This window comes from Oryzias melastigma, linkage group LG5, assembly GCF_002922805.2.
Source record: "Oryzias melastigma strain HK-1 linkage group LG5, ASM292280v2, whole genome shotgun sequence".
Taxonomy (NCBI): domain Eukaryota; kingdom Metazoa; phylum Chordata; class Actinopteri; order Beloniformes; family Adrianichthyidae; genus Oryzias; species Oryzias melastigma.
In genome coordinates, this window is record NC_050516.1 from 18,546,475 (window position 1) to 18,562,521 (window position 16,047).

Genomic DNA, 16,047 nt, shown 5'->3' on the forward strand with positions numbered 1-16,047 from the left:
CATAGATAAACAGCAGGAGAACTAGTTGTTATTCACCAATATGCTGAATGCCCACAATGAAAACGAAAGAGCGCATCACAGCATAAACAACAAGAGGAAGCTACAGTTTTGATAATTAAACGGGAATAAATTATTAAAATGGGGAAAAAATGCATATAATATGAAATATAGAAATAGATCTTTATTTTTGACATGCATGGCCTTTAAATGGTCTTTATTTGACATTAATACATTTATAGAACCCTGTTGGTTGACGAGATCTACAGTCAATTAGGATGCAGTTACAAGAAAAAAAGGTTTTAAACCCTTTGACATCTATCTTTTTTTGCTATTGGAAGTGCTTGGAGACTTCTATGGAGCTGCTGTTGGAGCAAAAGATATTTGTCACTCCAGACTATTGAAAGCATTTTACCAAAAAAGTTTTTAGAAGTGTTTTAACTTTAGCGTCGAGTAATTATTCATGCGTTTTTTTGTAGTCTAACTCTGACAAAGTTTTGGTGTGATGGGGATCAAACAAAAACAAAGTGTCTCAGACAGAGTAAAATTCAACATTACAAAAAGAAATGGTAACAAGAAACAATTAAAAGTAATACCCTAAATAGTGAATTCTGTGAAATTAAGAAACATAAAAATAACAAGAACTAGAATCACAGAGATCAGTTTTTCATATATTACACCACACCCTTCTTGAAGTATAATGTCATATAAAATGGTCAGTCTTTTTGCAAGAAAGAAAAAGGAACTAAAACTTTAGTAGAATTCATGGCGTAGCTTCCAAACCGGCTTGTATCAGAGCCTACATATGTACCTATTAAAGAGTCTGGCGGGTGCAAGTGAGGGATCAGAATCCAACAGCTGACATCAGTGAAAGCTCTTGTTTTGATGTGATTAACTTCATGTCCACAGAACACTGTGAGGCTTCCTCCACTTAAAAAACATGAAGAATTCATTGAGCCAACAGACACGCTTTCACATTTTGACACACAGAGAGATCAATTCTCTTCCTCATTCGTCAAGGTGTTCAAACATTCTGCTACCTGGCAGGGACATGTCAGTGAGTTCAATCCATCACTGAGTCTGCTCAACAGTTATCTGACAGATGCACTTGTAAAAAGGTCCACTGCTTCATGTTTTTCAATGAATTCCCGTCCCTCTCTTGGCTGTTTGTACATCAGAGTTAGAGTCCAGTCTGCTGTATAGCCAACATCTTGAATTAAGCACCCTTCCGCTCTTTGTTTTTCCTAATTATTTCAATCCCATCTGTCATCTTTGACAGTCAACAGCAGCTACTTTATTATTGCACAAAGACTCATTTTGCCACATAAAATCACATGACTGGCTTTCATCTTGTAAGCAGATGGCTTTTAAAATTAATCATCACCCCAAAGAGAGATTCTGGACCGGTCCATTATAAGGCCTACTCATCACTGAAGAGGCACAAAGGAGACATAAAGTTTGCTGATATTGAAACATAGGTCATGTCCTCAGTGCTGACGATTGCACTGGGTGTAGTTAAGCAGAATGACTGCTGGAGGTCAGTGGTCACTAGAGAGTGATGTATGGATCCCAGCCCAGCGATGGCTCTCCTCCAGTGGTCAAGGTGAAAGCCAGATGTCCTGGTCCAATTGTCTAGCTTTTCATGTTACGTATCATTGTCTTTAGTTTTTCCTGATTATGTCAGACAAGATGGGACACAAGTTATCAGGTTTTTACACTTACTAGATGCTTTGAGTGCGGCATAAAAACAGCAAAGATTAAATTTGAGAATGGGACATAATTCATTGTTCATTCAACTTCTCCTTTCTTCATGTTAATCTACACTTACTTTAAAGATATTACTTGAGCTGCTTGATAGAGAATGTTTTTTTTCTTTCATATCAGTCAAGCTGCTAATAAGTAATTTAAGTTCTTGGCAGTAGTAATGGTAAATGGTGTTTACTTTTATATAGCACTTTACTACCATCTTAGAAGGCCCAAAGCGCTGTACAGTCACAGTCCCGTTCACTGATGCACACATTCACACACTGATGGAGGCTACGCTGCCCAACACTGGCCCCTAAAACCATCAGGAGCAATCTGTGGAACTCATTAGTTTTAATTTCTAAACATAATTCTACTATCAGTAAATGTTTCAGCCTAGTTTTCTGCATTATTGTATTTTTGTGGGCTTGGTTAGAAAACCCTATTTTTTTTTATTAAAATAGTTTGCTGCAGGGAGTCTTTATTACCCCTAAAAAAAATAATCTTTGGAGAGACAGTTGGAATCCTTACAAGAGGGCAAACATACATACAGAGATAAACAGGTAGAAGGAGAGGGGTACACCTGTGGGTGCTCACACCAGGCCCTCTGATGATTAATCATGCTTTTGTTCAAGTTTTTTTTTCCACCTGATTGGACCCATAAAAATGTTGCCTGTGGCATTTATTTCGTTACTGCTCTCATGGTTTTTATCTAAAAATAATATGATTTATGTAATATCTTAACAGCTGAAAGGACCTTTGAATCAGATTACTAATTTTTTTCAAAAAATAGAGAAAATTCAGTAACGTATTAGGAAGTACTGCACACTTTAGAGAAAAAAAAAAACACTTCATAACATGAACTTTTTTATCCAGCCTTACAAAGGAACTGCTTTGCCTTCTGTGCATCTTGAAAGTGTTTAATGGGTTTATTTTGTTGAAATGCAATTAATTTATTCAGCTTTCAATTCCTCAACATTATTTTGATTTCTTTCCATTTTGCACCTTGTATACATCTGTTTTTTTGTTACTGTTTTAGCAAGTCCCATCCCACTGTTTTTCAATTGTCTTCAGCATCCTGTTGTATATAAATCCTAGAGGATTGTGGGGCAATTTAAACATGAAAATAAAAGTGCTGGTGCCTCCTCCCTCTGTGAAGTTAAAAGCAGGGAATGCTGCAACGCAGCTCATCATCATCACTCAGTAGAAGTGATTAAACAACTTTGCAAGCTCAGTCAGAGTCTACCACTTAATGAGGACAGCGGTGTTATGGTGTTAGCTAAAAAACTCAGCTCAATGCAAACATGATTAAAACATAATGAGGACACTCTGACAAAAAGTGAGCTCGGCAGAGCGAGCTGACATGTAATCTGTGTGGAAGCCCAAAAGGGGTTCACAGCTGGTTAGTGGATGCTCTATTTGACGTATTCAGTTTCCTCGGGGAAGATGGAGGCAAAAGCAAAGTAATGACACACAGCAAGCTCACTGAGCACCAGAGGAGTGTTGTGGTGGTTCAGTCATGTATTCACAGCATTCAGTTTGCCCATGCTCACAGTTTAATAGTGGTCGGTCTGTAACCTTGGAAAACCAGACTGGAGGATAGAGGGGAAAAAAAGAATGTTTCAAAGAGAAGTTTGGAAAATGAAAGGAGCCCGTAATCATTTAACACCTTGCACTCAATATTTTCACCTTGGTATTCCTCATGTCAGAAGGATGAAAGAACTGCTGCTCCCTGAAAATTTAGGGAAACAAACAACACGCAGGGTATAAAAAAAGAAAAAAAAGTCTGTTAGGAGAAAAGACCGCTTTGAACTTCTCACATTTGCTGCCAGACGATTCAAATGAGAAGTGTGAAAAATAAAAACTGCTTCAAAGATCATGGTTAATAAATGAACAAGAGTGGGGCTTTTACAATCAAGCTAGGCTTTCATTCAAAGAAAGCTTCCCAAAAGATTTTAACAAAAAGAGGAGCAACTGGAATAGATAAACAAAGCATCCAAAATACAATTACATGCTCCTTTTTGATTTATTCCTAATATTATTCTTATTTTAGATTGCAATCAAATTGTCTTATTAAAAAAAGGTCATTTGTAACATAGTTTTACCATATGAAAATGATTACAAAATAAATTTTAAATGTATTACATTATAATATACAGTAGGATAATAATATTTAAATACTCAGATATTTGTTCAAAAAACAAACAAAAAAAAAACAGTTTGTACATTTTAGTATCTAAGATTACTGATTTGTGATCTATATAAATATATTGGATTATAGTAAAAAAACACTCTTAAAGAAACATAATTATTCCTCTCAAATGCAGAATAATGTTGACTTTTAAATGCATTAATCAAATGCACGACTGTCACCAAAAGCAAATAGATCTTCAAAGAAAGGCCTCCATAATATGTCCTGTTTTTAGGCAAGGCAAGTTTATTTGTATAGCACATTTCATGTACAGAGACAATTCAAAGTGCTTTACATAAAACATTAAAAGAAACAATCAAAAGAAATAGTAAAAATGTCATTTAAGTAAATTTAAGTAAAATGTTGTGACTTTCATTTAAGAAAATTAAGCTGAAGTTCATTTTTCTAAAATAATTCATTAAAAAAATGATTTTATTTAAAATATAGTTGATATTTTAGTTAAAATATATATTTTATAGTTACATAAGATTATTACAAAAAATCTCATGATTAATTATGTGACTGCTAGCATGGGGAGAAGCTGTGTCAGAATCCATCTGTCAAATGTTCATCTTCAGTCTGGGAGCCTCGTCTAAAGATGAAAAAAAAAGTTTTATAAATCATGTATGTTGAAAACACTTGTCAGTTCTGGTTAAAGGACTGTGAGTGTTTTCTAGTGGTTACTTTTTTATTGAGATGTTGCTTCTTGTCATCGATCTACTGGAACTGTAGCTTGCAAAAGTTTCAGGGTTGAAAAACTGGAGAAAATTGATTCCAAGCAACAGTGGTGACAGTGTTTAAAGTAACCAAATTGTTTTGTTGTTTCACTATCTTACTTTTAACTAAATAGTCAGTGACATTATATTCCTCTCAAAAATGGTTTCCTCAGTAAAGTAGTGCAAGATCTGGTGTGTGTTGACTTAAATAATGAGTAATTAGGACTTGTACATGAACATCGTTAACCTTATGATTCCTGATTTTTGTTTTTTATTGTGCTTACCAACATTTCTGCAATCTCTGGGATAGACTTGTCATTTTTTTCTTCCTTTCTCTTTCATTTTGATAAACACAACTATATTCCTCTAACTTTACACACCCAGAGACACAAATAATGAGAAGAAGAGGGCGGGAGAAGTAGAATTGTTGATGAGAAGACAAGACTTCATTTGTTTTTGTCAAATAGCTGCAGGAACAATTTTAGTAGATGTTAACGAGAGGCAATTAGTTTTGATTAAAAACGGAATTGCTCCCATACATGCAATAGAGCTATATCAAGACAAACCATTGATTAATTTCTGTTGGTTTTAGACTTTATTGTCATCGGCAGTACCCGTACAACAGGGGTACAAGTGCTCGGAGGCCAAAGAGGAGGAAGCAGACTCGCTCAGAAGCCCTCTGGAGATGCTCATTACGTAGTGATTAGATGAGCGGGGAAGCTGTCGAAAAAGAACCCAGAATGCATTTGTATGTGTGGAAGTGCGTGCTTCTGTGGTAACAGCTAACTTTATTTACTGTGGCTCACTTTTCTGCAGCATCCATTGTAATTGGGAAGTGGTGGTGTGAGATGGAACCTTGTCTGGAGGGAGAGGAGTGCAAGACGCTGCCCGACAACTCCGGATGGATGTGCTCCTCTGGGAACAAGATCAAAACCACGAGGGTGAGAGCTGACACACACCTGAGAGCACATTCTTACATGTACAAGCGCATATATTCATAAGACATCATGCATATTAGTTTTGGCTGCACACAGGCTCAAAATTGTTCGGAAAAAATATTCTAACGCATTCGAATCACTTAATATATCTAATTCAGTTTGTTGGCCGTCTTCCTCTGCTGCCAGTGACCAATAAAATATGCACAATGTCATATTTCTCCTAAAAGTTTAGCAAGAAGCTTCTCTTTATGTCATTCTGGCAGGTGTAAATCCATCCATAGTAGTGACAACGCATATGAAAAACATGGTAAACAAATAGCCGGTCTCTGCCTCAGGCCACAATCCCCTCAGAGATAAAGGTAACAGCCAGACGTCTTCTCTTCCACTGCTTCTCGCTTCCTTAAAAGGACTCAGAATGCAGCACACCGAAATAACAAAGGGAGTTAGGTCTTCCAAGATAACAGTCCAGCACTTTGTGACAGGTTGATCACCTGATTTGTATTCACTTAAATGACCCCTTCTCTCCCCTTCTTCTGCTTGGAGACACTGACTTTGAATAAAGGCAGAGACTAATAAGATGTTGGGGAAGCGAGGAACAGCCTGTGAAGGTTGAACCACATGGGGTTTGCAAGGTTGCTTTTTGTAGATATAAATGCCAAGAGACAGAAGTAAAACTTTGACTGGGACAGCCACCGCTGGTTTCAATATTTCAGAAGGATCGAACGGGGTCTTGTCAAGGGTAGGGAGCATTTTAAAGAATGCATCTCTAATTTATAGTTCAAAATTTTGTGCGAAGAAAAACGAAACACGACAAAAACAGAATACCGGTACGCCACTTCCAGTTCTAAGGGATTGTGTTTTTTGAGAAAACAACAATAATCAGGCTTCCTGTTGAGTCTGAAATTGGGGAAACCCAACCATACACACTCGTTATCCAGTATATCCAGCTTAACAGCTTTCACAGAGGTTATCCGAGTAAGTAGCAGTCAGGTGTTGTAAATCTAAAGCATTTGAATATTTCACGAAGTGTTGTGAAAGCAGGACCAGAGAAGTCACAGGTCTGAAGCTTTTTGTTGTATGCTACAACCATAGCTGCCTATAAATGTACTGTAATTTTAAAGTTCTCAACACACCAAAAAATTGAAACTTTGAAAAAGTTTGGCTTATTTGTAGAAAGCTGCCTTGTTCTAATAGTTATAAACATTTTTAATAAATCAAAATACTAGTTCCAATGTGAAACATACAAACACAGAGAAAAGTATTTGAAAGACTTTGACATCTCACAAATAATAACATTGCTACACACAAGTCTTTTAAAAATGTACTTAATTAAAAATTGACAAATGTGTGAGAGTAATCACTTTAATGCCTTATTAAATCAAAATAGTCACAAATGAAAAGAATAGTCTTTTTTTTTAAATAAATTAGTCATTATCCAGACCTGTCACAATTACTCCAGTATAGTCCTCATTCAATAAAACATTGGAAAACTTAATTCTTTGTGTGGTTACGTGGAACAATTATTTTAAAAACAAACAAAAAAAATGGAAAATCTGTCAATTAATGAAGAGGGGGCATCAGAATAATGTGGGTTTGATTTCCAATCTTTAGGCAAAAAAAGGGCCGTAAGGTCAGGCCTGAGGCTGCTGTTCTACCCAATACACACGTGTCCTTTTTCTTGACCCTCTCTTTGCAGAACACCCAGCCATACTCTCCTTTTTAGCTTCCGGAAGCAAAATGCAGAGGATGCACCAACAGAAATTGAGCTGCATTCTTGCTTCTGTAAAGGTTAGTCTTTTCCTTCAGCTGTTTTTATTTTTTGGTTTTTCCGTCTCTCTTTCTTTCTCTCTCTCTCTGTCATCCCTGCGCTTGAGTGTCGGGCAGCAGAAGTGGGACCAACTCATGTTCAATGACTTTCCATTACGTTAAATACTCACTGCGAAGTTATCAAGTGTGTGTTTACATGCTGTGCATGATTAGGCAGGCGTGACAAAAATACTGATCCTCGACATCCACTGCAAGCATTTATCAGGGAGTCGAGGCGGAGCATAAGGAATGATAGGAAGCATGCAAAAATGTGGGAACATACAAAAAAAACGAAAGTAAGAAAATCTAATATAAGAACATTTATAAATTATGTTTCTTTATAACATATTTGTTATTTTAACTGTTTATATTTATGTTAAAATTTTGTGTACTCATTTAACTTCGCTTAACTTGCGTATATTGTCTTCTCATCTCCTTCGTTTTTTTCTGTTTAGTTTTTACAATTTCGCGATCTTGTGCACCACAACAACTGTATTTCTCCTTTAGAAACTACCAAAAGATTTTATGAGCATTTATGAACAGTATGCCTCCTGTTTGACCTGTTTCTATCACTTTTACTTTCTAAGTGACTGAATACACCTGATCCAGGTACTCAGCAGCAAGCAGTACAAGGGAGAGCTGAAAAACAAGCATGGTGCTCGAGGACCAGCGCTCAGCAGCCCCAAGCACAACAGTTGCAAAAGCTTTGTGCATTTTACATATATAAGTTGCCTTTTTTTAAAATGCTTTAAAAAGTTTCTCAACAAAGATTCAACCATTTTTTTTGTTGTTTTAGTGTTTTGTTTTTTTTTTTTTCTAGAGAATGAATTAACTACCACCCCTAAAACACACCTGAGTACGACGGAGTATTAGGGCCACTTTATAAAGAAAAAAAAATTATGAGAGAATTAATAATAATTATTAAGATAATTCAAAAATTAAGTTATTATAAAGCATGTAAAAGCAAAATCTAATAATTAGCCATATAGGAAAGAACATGTGAAGAAATATGTAAGAAAATACTTAAAAGTCCTACACAAATCATATTTTGATCCATTGTAAAATTGTTCCCTGTAGTCTTTTAATTATGATTATGCTGTTTTTATCCAAAACCAAAAAATAAAAATTTTTTCTATGACAAAAGTTTTGTAGCACAGCAGCAGGAGTTTACCAGAAATTCACCTCTGAGGAGCAAATTGATTCAATTTATTGTCCCCACAAGACCAGAATTCAAGTGAAACTATCAAGGGAGAAAAAGATAAAAAGTATGGGAAATGCTCAGTGATACCCCTTTGCCTGCTGCTTTATTGTTAGAACATTTGTTTTATTGAGATTACTATTCACATATGGATGTATACACATTTACAGCCTCTGCTGATGTCCCATCATCCCTTTGTTTAAACTGTCTTTCACTAGCTTACAGCCCCCACAACCCCAATTTAACATTTGCTGTTGCATCAAAAATGCAGAGCAATATTTGAGCTTTTCAGCCACACAGTTTTGAGCCAGAATCCAGCTCGGACTGTGAAAACAAAGACGTTATTGTACCTTTTTGTCTGCAAGTGGATGCATCAGAATGGAGCAAAGCAGGAAGACTTTTTCCCACCCATTGCAGTTTTTACATCACAACTGAGAACTTTATCAACCAGCATGTATTCAGCTGCTCCTGATTCATCTTGAATTGAATAAAGAAATACTCGGAAATGCAGTTTAATCTTAAATTCTTCTATATATGTCCTCCATCGAGAAAATGCAACAAGAACATGGTAAAAACCCAAAACAAGATTTTGATTGAAGTGGTTCTTTAACTATTTCAGTAGTTTAATCTTTATATCTGTCTCCATCTTTGAAACATATCTATATTCAGTTCCTCTGAAAGTGTAGGTTCCAGTACGCTGTAGTTTGGCATGCACAGACCGTTGTGGAGGCACACACATTCAGAGTGAATGGCCTTTGCAGAACCCTGCTGTCTGTGATCAGGGTGTAATGGCAGGATCAGACCCCTCTTCTTTTCTCTGCCTTCTTTGTTCCACGTCCCGCTTTTGCTATCAGTCACTGTGTAGTTTGATTACAGAGCCTTCTACTGGCTTGCCAATCCCATTAGGGACTAATCTGTAACATGCTACTTACTTTTCTGTGTGCGCGCTCCTAGCAGTGCATGCAGATATGTTTTATGTGCTTGATATGTGTCTGTGCGGGTACAAAAGGCAGATTGCTGGGCGAGTCATTTCCCTTTGGGCTGTGTGGCATCTTATCAGAGGCTACTTGATATCCTTATCCTCCTCCGAGGGTCCCGTTGAAGCAGCTATCAGCACACAGCATAGTCCACAGGCTACATGAAAGGCCCTTTTATCCTGCACTCTGCTCTCTTTTTAATCAACATTCTTCATTCTCCTGCCTCTCAGGCCAAATTGCCTCAATTGTATTGGTTCCTTCCAGAAACCAAACAAAACCTGCAACATGTCCCCTGCAGCCATTTTCTTTCACCTGCAGGTTTTTGTCTCTCAGTGAAACCCGAAGTGGCAGGAACCTCATTTCTATCCTTCATCAAAATTGGCATTTAAAGTGAGAGGCCAATCAGAGCCAAAGGCTGATGCCCGTGTTTCTCCTCTTCTTTATGTCTTTCAGAGAGAGAGACCCTCATTGCCTGTTCTGTATCTGCAGACACTTTTAATTATGGAAGTAAAAGTGAATGAAATCGGGAAGGGAGCATCTCCCAAAAACTGTTTCCCATGATACAACTGCAGAATCAGCTCCACAGGCTAAATAGATCCATTCTTCTCACTGCAAACAAAAAACACAAGAAAGAGGACACGAGAAAGGAGAAATCAAAATGTGCATTATTGTTATTACAAATGTTTTTTTTTCTTGAAAACTGAGGAAAACAAGCCTGTAAATTTACCACTTTCTATGGCAAAGTAAATAGTTTTTTTCACAATGAAAAAAGTATATTAAACTGTACCTTCAGCAGGCGTTTCATGAACTTTCATATCAGTTTTAGTGAAACACAGAAGCCTTTCTACTTCTTTACCTCTAAAATGATTTGAAATGAATACAAAAGTGTTACATCCACTATTCATATTATTACATGAAAAAAATAATCTGTTAGCAATAAGAAGGTTTCAACTTTTGAATAAAATACAAAACAATTTTTTTAGTGAGCTAACACATCAGATTTTTGTTTCTTTTCAGTGCATAAAACACAAAAATACTACTGATAAACCGGAGGAATTGCATTAAAAGAAGATAATGAAAGTTGCTTGAGGCCTAACATTGTCAATGTCATAAATAAATGCTCAAAGAAGGGCCAGATTTTTCGCACACAGCCACACTCACACCAATAAGCTGACACACAACCACAAAACTGCACAGATATACTCACATATTTATGCAGATCTCTGCTTACAACTGTAGACACTACACACACGGGCCAGCTCACTCACAGATATATGCGCATAGCAACATATACACAAACACATGCATATTTCATACATCAGCCAAACCTGCATGCATACAAACATCTGTGCAGGATTGCATGTTCTTTGCCAACTTGTTCTCCATCTTCAGACTTTTTTCGTGTCATCATGACACACACTCATAGCCTGATAATGGTAAAAAAAAAAATGATGTAAGATTAGTAATAAAGTTTTTCTAAAAAATTATGACATTTCAAAGGATAGTAGAGCAGATTTTGTTATTGTCCTAACATATTTATGTGGGTCTTCTCAGCATTAAAGAATGATAAGAGTATTTTTTGTTCCCATTGTCAATGTAAAATTAAATTGATCTTTATATGCTTTGATGTCTGTAATCTTGTGTTTTTAAGAGGTGCAACTGTCTGAAGAGGATTTTCAGCTGGCATGATTGATTTGTTAAGACTTTGTTGCTTTAACCCTTTAACACCAGAGCTTTAGCTCCAGTGGTTACATCATTTCATCTACTGTAATTCTTTAATTTTTTACACCAGGGGTCTGCAACCTATGGTTCCAGAGCCACATGTGGCTCTTTGACTCGTTCATTGCTCTCTGGTTAATGAAGAATAAAAACACAACCAGAATTAAGGTGAACCAGACTGTACAGCAGATTTTCTATTTCTGAATAAATTCAAGTATTTTAACTGTGCCTAATGGTTCATAAAATACAGTAAAAATCAATGAATTAGCTCTGATTTAATTATGATTCGTTAGAATTAAAAATTTCTGACTGAGATCCACCACAAATAATAAAATAAACATTTTTTTAATCATTGTTTAATAACGTACTTCATTGAGATGATCCAATGTGACACAGGGTGGCTTTTATTTTGAAAGGGAGTCATGAACAGAAAGGACTGATGAAAGTAGTAGTAATTAGTATTAGTATTTTTTTTCTCTATGTGTATGTTTTATTTATGCCAAAAGCAACTATATATGAAAATAATAACTTTAACTTGGATGCAAATCTCTATTTTTCTAAAGGGTGAAGTCAGACTTTGTGGCTCCTACTGGGTTGTGGTCAGTAAGAAATCCACTCCAAGTGTCAAAGGTTGCAGACCCCTGGTTTAAAGTAATTCTTTTCTTCGCGTCAGAATCAGAGGATTCACGTTGAACGGCCGAAAAGTTGCAGTCGGTCAAAGAATGTGTCATCTACGCATCACCAGAAACATCTCCGGTGTAAAAGGGTTAACTTCTCTCTTAAGTTGCTTTAAGTTCTTTTACTAAAATGATTACTCTCAGATCCTGCTCCAATGGCAGCTCAATACAGTCAACCAATTAGAATACAGACATCAGCAAAGATCAAGCAGGCAGGAAATCAAGCAGTCTACTTGCTCCACTTCTCATTTCAGGAAGTCTGAAGTAACAGGGGACAGTTTTAGTTAGCTCCTCACATCCATGTGGGTTAAAATGATGACATTTCCATACAACTCGTCTCCTGCCGCTAACAGACCTCTGGGGATTGTGTCAGAGATAGAGAGTGATCCTCTGTGTGGAAGCTGTTACTGCGCTTGTTCTGAGAGGGAAGGCGCTTTGACATGCCGGCAACCAGCACAGGTGATGCGGATGCAAATGCCGGACACTTGAGCCACAAGGATTACGGTGCTACAGGAGCAACAGAGAAAACAAAAAAATATGTTCTAAGAAAGACACTGGTGAGGGAGAGTGTGTTTTTTAAACGATCTAACCTCTTTTCCGGTTGGTATGAATACATTTATAATTATGTAAAATCAGTCTATTATAAAAATTGCCATAGCAACTGGCTTTTTTAGCCTCTAAAACCTATCTTAACTGACTAAAACAGCTGTCTGCTGTGACACATCTTCCTAGAACTCCGTAGGATTTTGCATTCCAATGCAAATGCATCGTGTGTTCATTTGCATTAACACTGTGCAGCTCATTAATTTCCCTTATCTAGATAAGTTATGCAAATAATGAATAAAAATTAATGCCAATTGAATTCCTGACCTTTTTCATTAAATACCTAATGCACCAAGCCTTAAAAAAGTGCAAATAAATAATGGAACAACCTGACTAATGTATAAAATATATGTAAATAAAACAAACAAATACCCCCCATATCTTTAGAGGTCTAAGAAGTTTCCTAAAGCTTAGAGAAAAAATAATAAGTTGGTGTTTTGCAGAAAAAAAAACTTATAATCCTTAAATGAGATGCTTCCTGAGGTTGAAAGGATTCATTTAAATGCCTTTCATCAGCTCTCTTAGTGTGCTGCATTATTTATTGGGTTACTCAATGCAATTAATATTACTGCTAGAAGTAGAGACCAAAATGCTATCAGTGTAGTATCAGTGTATGTGGAAATAGTTCCATCAAACTAATATTACAAAATAAAATCAAGTAAATCTCTTGATCTGATCAATAGAGGATCCACACGTCATCCTCAACTACACCTACATTGTCTGCATTTCTCTCTTGAACAGGATTTCTGTTTTACAGTTTGCATGAATCTGGATTTCATTGCAACATTAGTTATGGGTTTGTATTAGGGGTGTGTATCTCACAAAATTTGATACGCATCTGGATACATAGTCCACGAATTGATACATAAAGGGTTTAACTAACTTATTGGTGGCATGATACAATCCGATTCTTTTACCAAAAATGCTAAAAATCTAGATATTTTTAACTCATATGGTATTTAAATCTATGAATATTGATGTATGGCATTTAACAAAGAAATGTATTCAGGTATTGACATGGAAGAAGCAAGGTTATGATTGGACATCTTTTTGTTTGAATCACATGTACATAAAAATAGAAAAACAGAAAAAGAAAAAAGAGAAACTGTAGTTTGACAGAAATTGATTGTTTACTTCTTGATTGATTTTGATTTTATACCTTTTAACTAACATAATCTTTTCATATCTGTGGTTTTCAAAGCATATTGCAGTTGCTCAATCAGTTTTCGATGCCAATATCTTTTACATTCCTAGTTCAAATACAAAGTTCTGTTGTACAAATTGGTATCTATAAAAAGTTAGAACTTCATGAACCTTGAAGACATTTTCCACAGATTTGATTGAGATTCATGCTGGGAAAGTTACAATATCAGACCCAATGTTGCACAAAGCCCCGTTGAAATGTGTCCAGATGTGCCCCTGAGGTTGAATTAAACGTCCCTGTAGCAGAGTCATAAAGGGACAGCTCAGGCTTGACATCATGAGGCCCGATTAGGCAAGGACAAGTCATCAGATTGGAACAGACAGAACTGCCATCAGCTCGGTTAGCATGGAGGTCCAAACTGTTGCTGCTGCAAGAGAAAGCGTGGCTTATCTGTGTAAGATGAAGTCAGGTTTAGGCGTCAATTTATTAAGTAAAAATACACAGCATGGAAACACACCAGGGGAGTTTGGTACACACTTCTATTGATATATTTTGATACAACACACCTCCCTTTTCTGCATGCTTTCCACTCAAATGAAGCTGTCTGCATTTAGTAGCAGCTCTAACCAGGAGGTGAGACGCAGTTTGTGCAAAACCTCTGGAGTTCAAAAGAGGCCCCTTGTTTAAAGAAGCACGATGAAACAACTCCTTAGGGTCTAATTCTTGCACACTTGTATGCCTTTGTTCTGTCTAAGCGTATATGTGTTTTTCCTCTCTTCCCTCCCTCCTGTGTTGCAGATTCATCCCAGGACCTAACAGAGTGCTCCTATCGCAGGTCTGAGCGCCACGCTTCCCCCCCTCCTCCTTATGCACCTTTCTCTTCTCATCACACGGACTAAAATTATTACTTCAACGTCTACTGACTGGCTTACCTGAGACAACAGAAAGGATTTCCGCCCAGATAAAACAGCTTTGCTCTCATGGTGCCAAGGATTTGAAACGGCACTAATCCCCTGTTTGATCAATGAGCCCCATGTTGGTGACTCTTCTCTTCTGCGCAGCCGTGGCCTGTTTCTGCCCCAGTCTCTGTTTCCCTCACTCCGTCTTGTCATTGAAAGACTAAAATGACTTAACAGGGGTAATTTAGAGCTTTTAAACGATTGAAGAAGATTTCCCTGTCTGAAGGTGAACCAATTGAGGAGCTTATTCAAGAATTGGACACGGGATCGACAGAACTGAGGACCCTCAGATCCTGCTTCTTCTGAGTGGAATGGGACTCTCCTCTGGAGATGGATTTCATTGCCGTGACCACTTGGAGAATATTTAGCTGAAGTAACACTGGACTGTCAATAACTGAACACTTGCAGCTTCTAATGAGATAATGAAAAGGCTTTCAGGTTTTAGTCTGAATTTTATTGGTGGGCATGCCCAATGTAAATTCGAGCACAGCTTTTCTTTTTATGTAAGATAATTTATGTATATATACACATATATAAAAAAAAATGTTACATACACTGTAAGATGATGAATTCAAGAGCCTAAAAATATATTTACCATTCCATTAGGCATTCAAGTCCTGTGGTGGAATATTGATTAGCCCTTGGACATAATCCAGAGGCTGGTGAGTGGAAGACTGCGTTGGAGAGTTTGCTTGCATTGGAAAAAAAAAAAGGAAGAAAATCACAATTGAATCTAAGGCCAAGTCCTTGTTAATGCTGCCATTCAGTGCTGCTGCTAAGCAAACCAAATGTTTGCAGTTTCTGTAAAGATGAAGATGCACAGAACTGCTTCACATTTGTAAAGTGAACTGGCAGCAGTCCTTGACCTTTTCCATCCAGGTACACAGCAGTTTTCTAGCTGTGATCTCAGGCAGAGATCATGGGCATGTGTCAGCAAAGCTGATCTCGTTCAATGAAGAAAGCTTGAATTGAAATGACACCGAGGAAAGTATTAGTCTCAATAAAAAAAACATCATTATCCACCAGTAAGATCAAGATCATTACAGGACAAGCCTTATGAGAAATAAAATTGTTTTCTATACTGATATGCTGTCTTCCAGTCTTCCTTATGATTACTTATGGTATGACAAATATTCCTCTCATGACTATTTGATATGTTGTAATAGGTGGGTGGAAGATCTTGTCAGAATTGAATTTATATCACATGTTAGCATTGTGAACAGAGTTTTTGCTTGAGTAAACAAGCAATCAACGACAGCACAAGAAGAGTCTGAATGACTTACGGGCACACATACACATGCAGTGACTACAAAAGGAATCTGCAATGCTTCATTTATACAATTCCCTTGGCGCCAGAGAAGATTTATCAAAACAGAACA

General features: G+C 36.9%; 1 protein-coding gene across 5 annotated transcripts in view; it reads left to right on the forward strand.

Annotated features, from left to right (window-relative positions):
* Positions 1 to 15,753, forward strand: part of LOC112145539 (chemokine-like protein TAFA-1) — a 125,418-nt gene extending 109,665 nt beyond the window's left edge. For 4 of the 5 annotated variants that reach the window (XR_004947890.1, XR_004947888.1, XR_004947887.1 and 1 more), the window contains exons 4-6: positions 5,464 to 5,588; positions 7,282 to 7,373; positions 14,508 to 15,753. Coding sequence is in view for 1 of the 5 variants with exons in the window: in XM_036211963.1 (XP_036067856.1) it covers positions 5,464 to 5,588; positions 14,508 to 14,525 (143 nt within the window). In the remaining 4 variants the exon portion in view is untranslated. The remainder of the gene's footprint in view (positions 1 to 5,463; positions 5,589 to 7,281; positions 7,374 to 14,507) is intronic. The other variant, XM_036211963.1, reaches the window with a different exon arrangement.
* Positions 15,754 to 16,047: the final 294 nt, after the last annotated feature.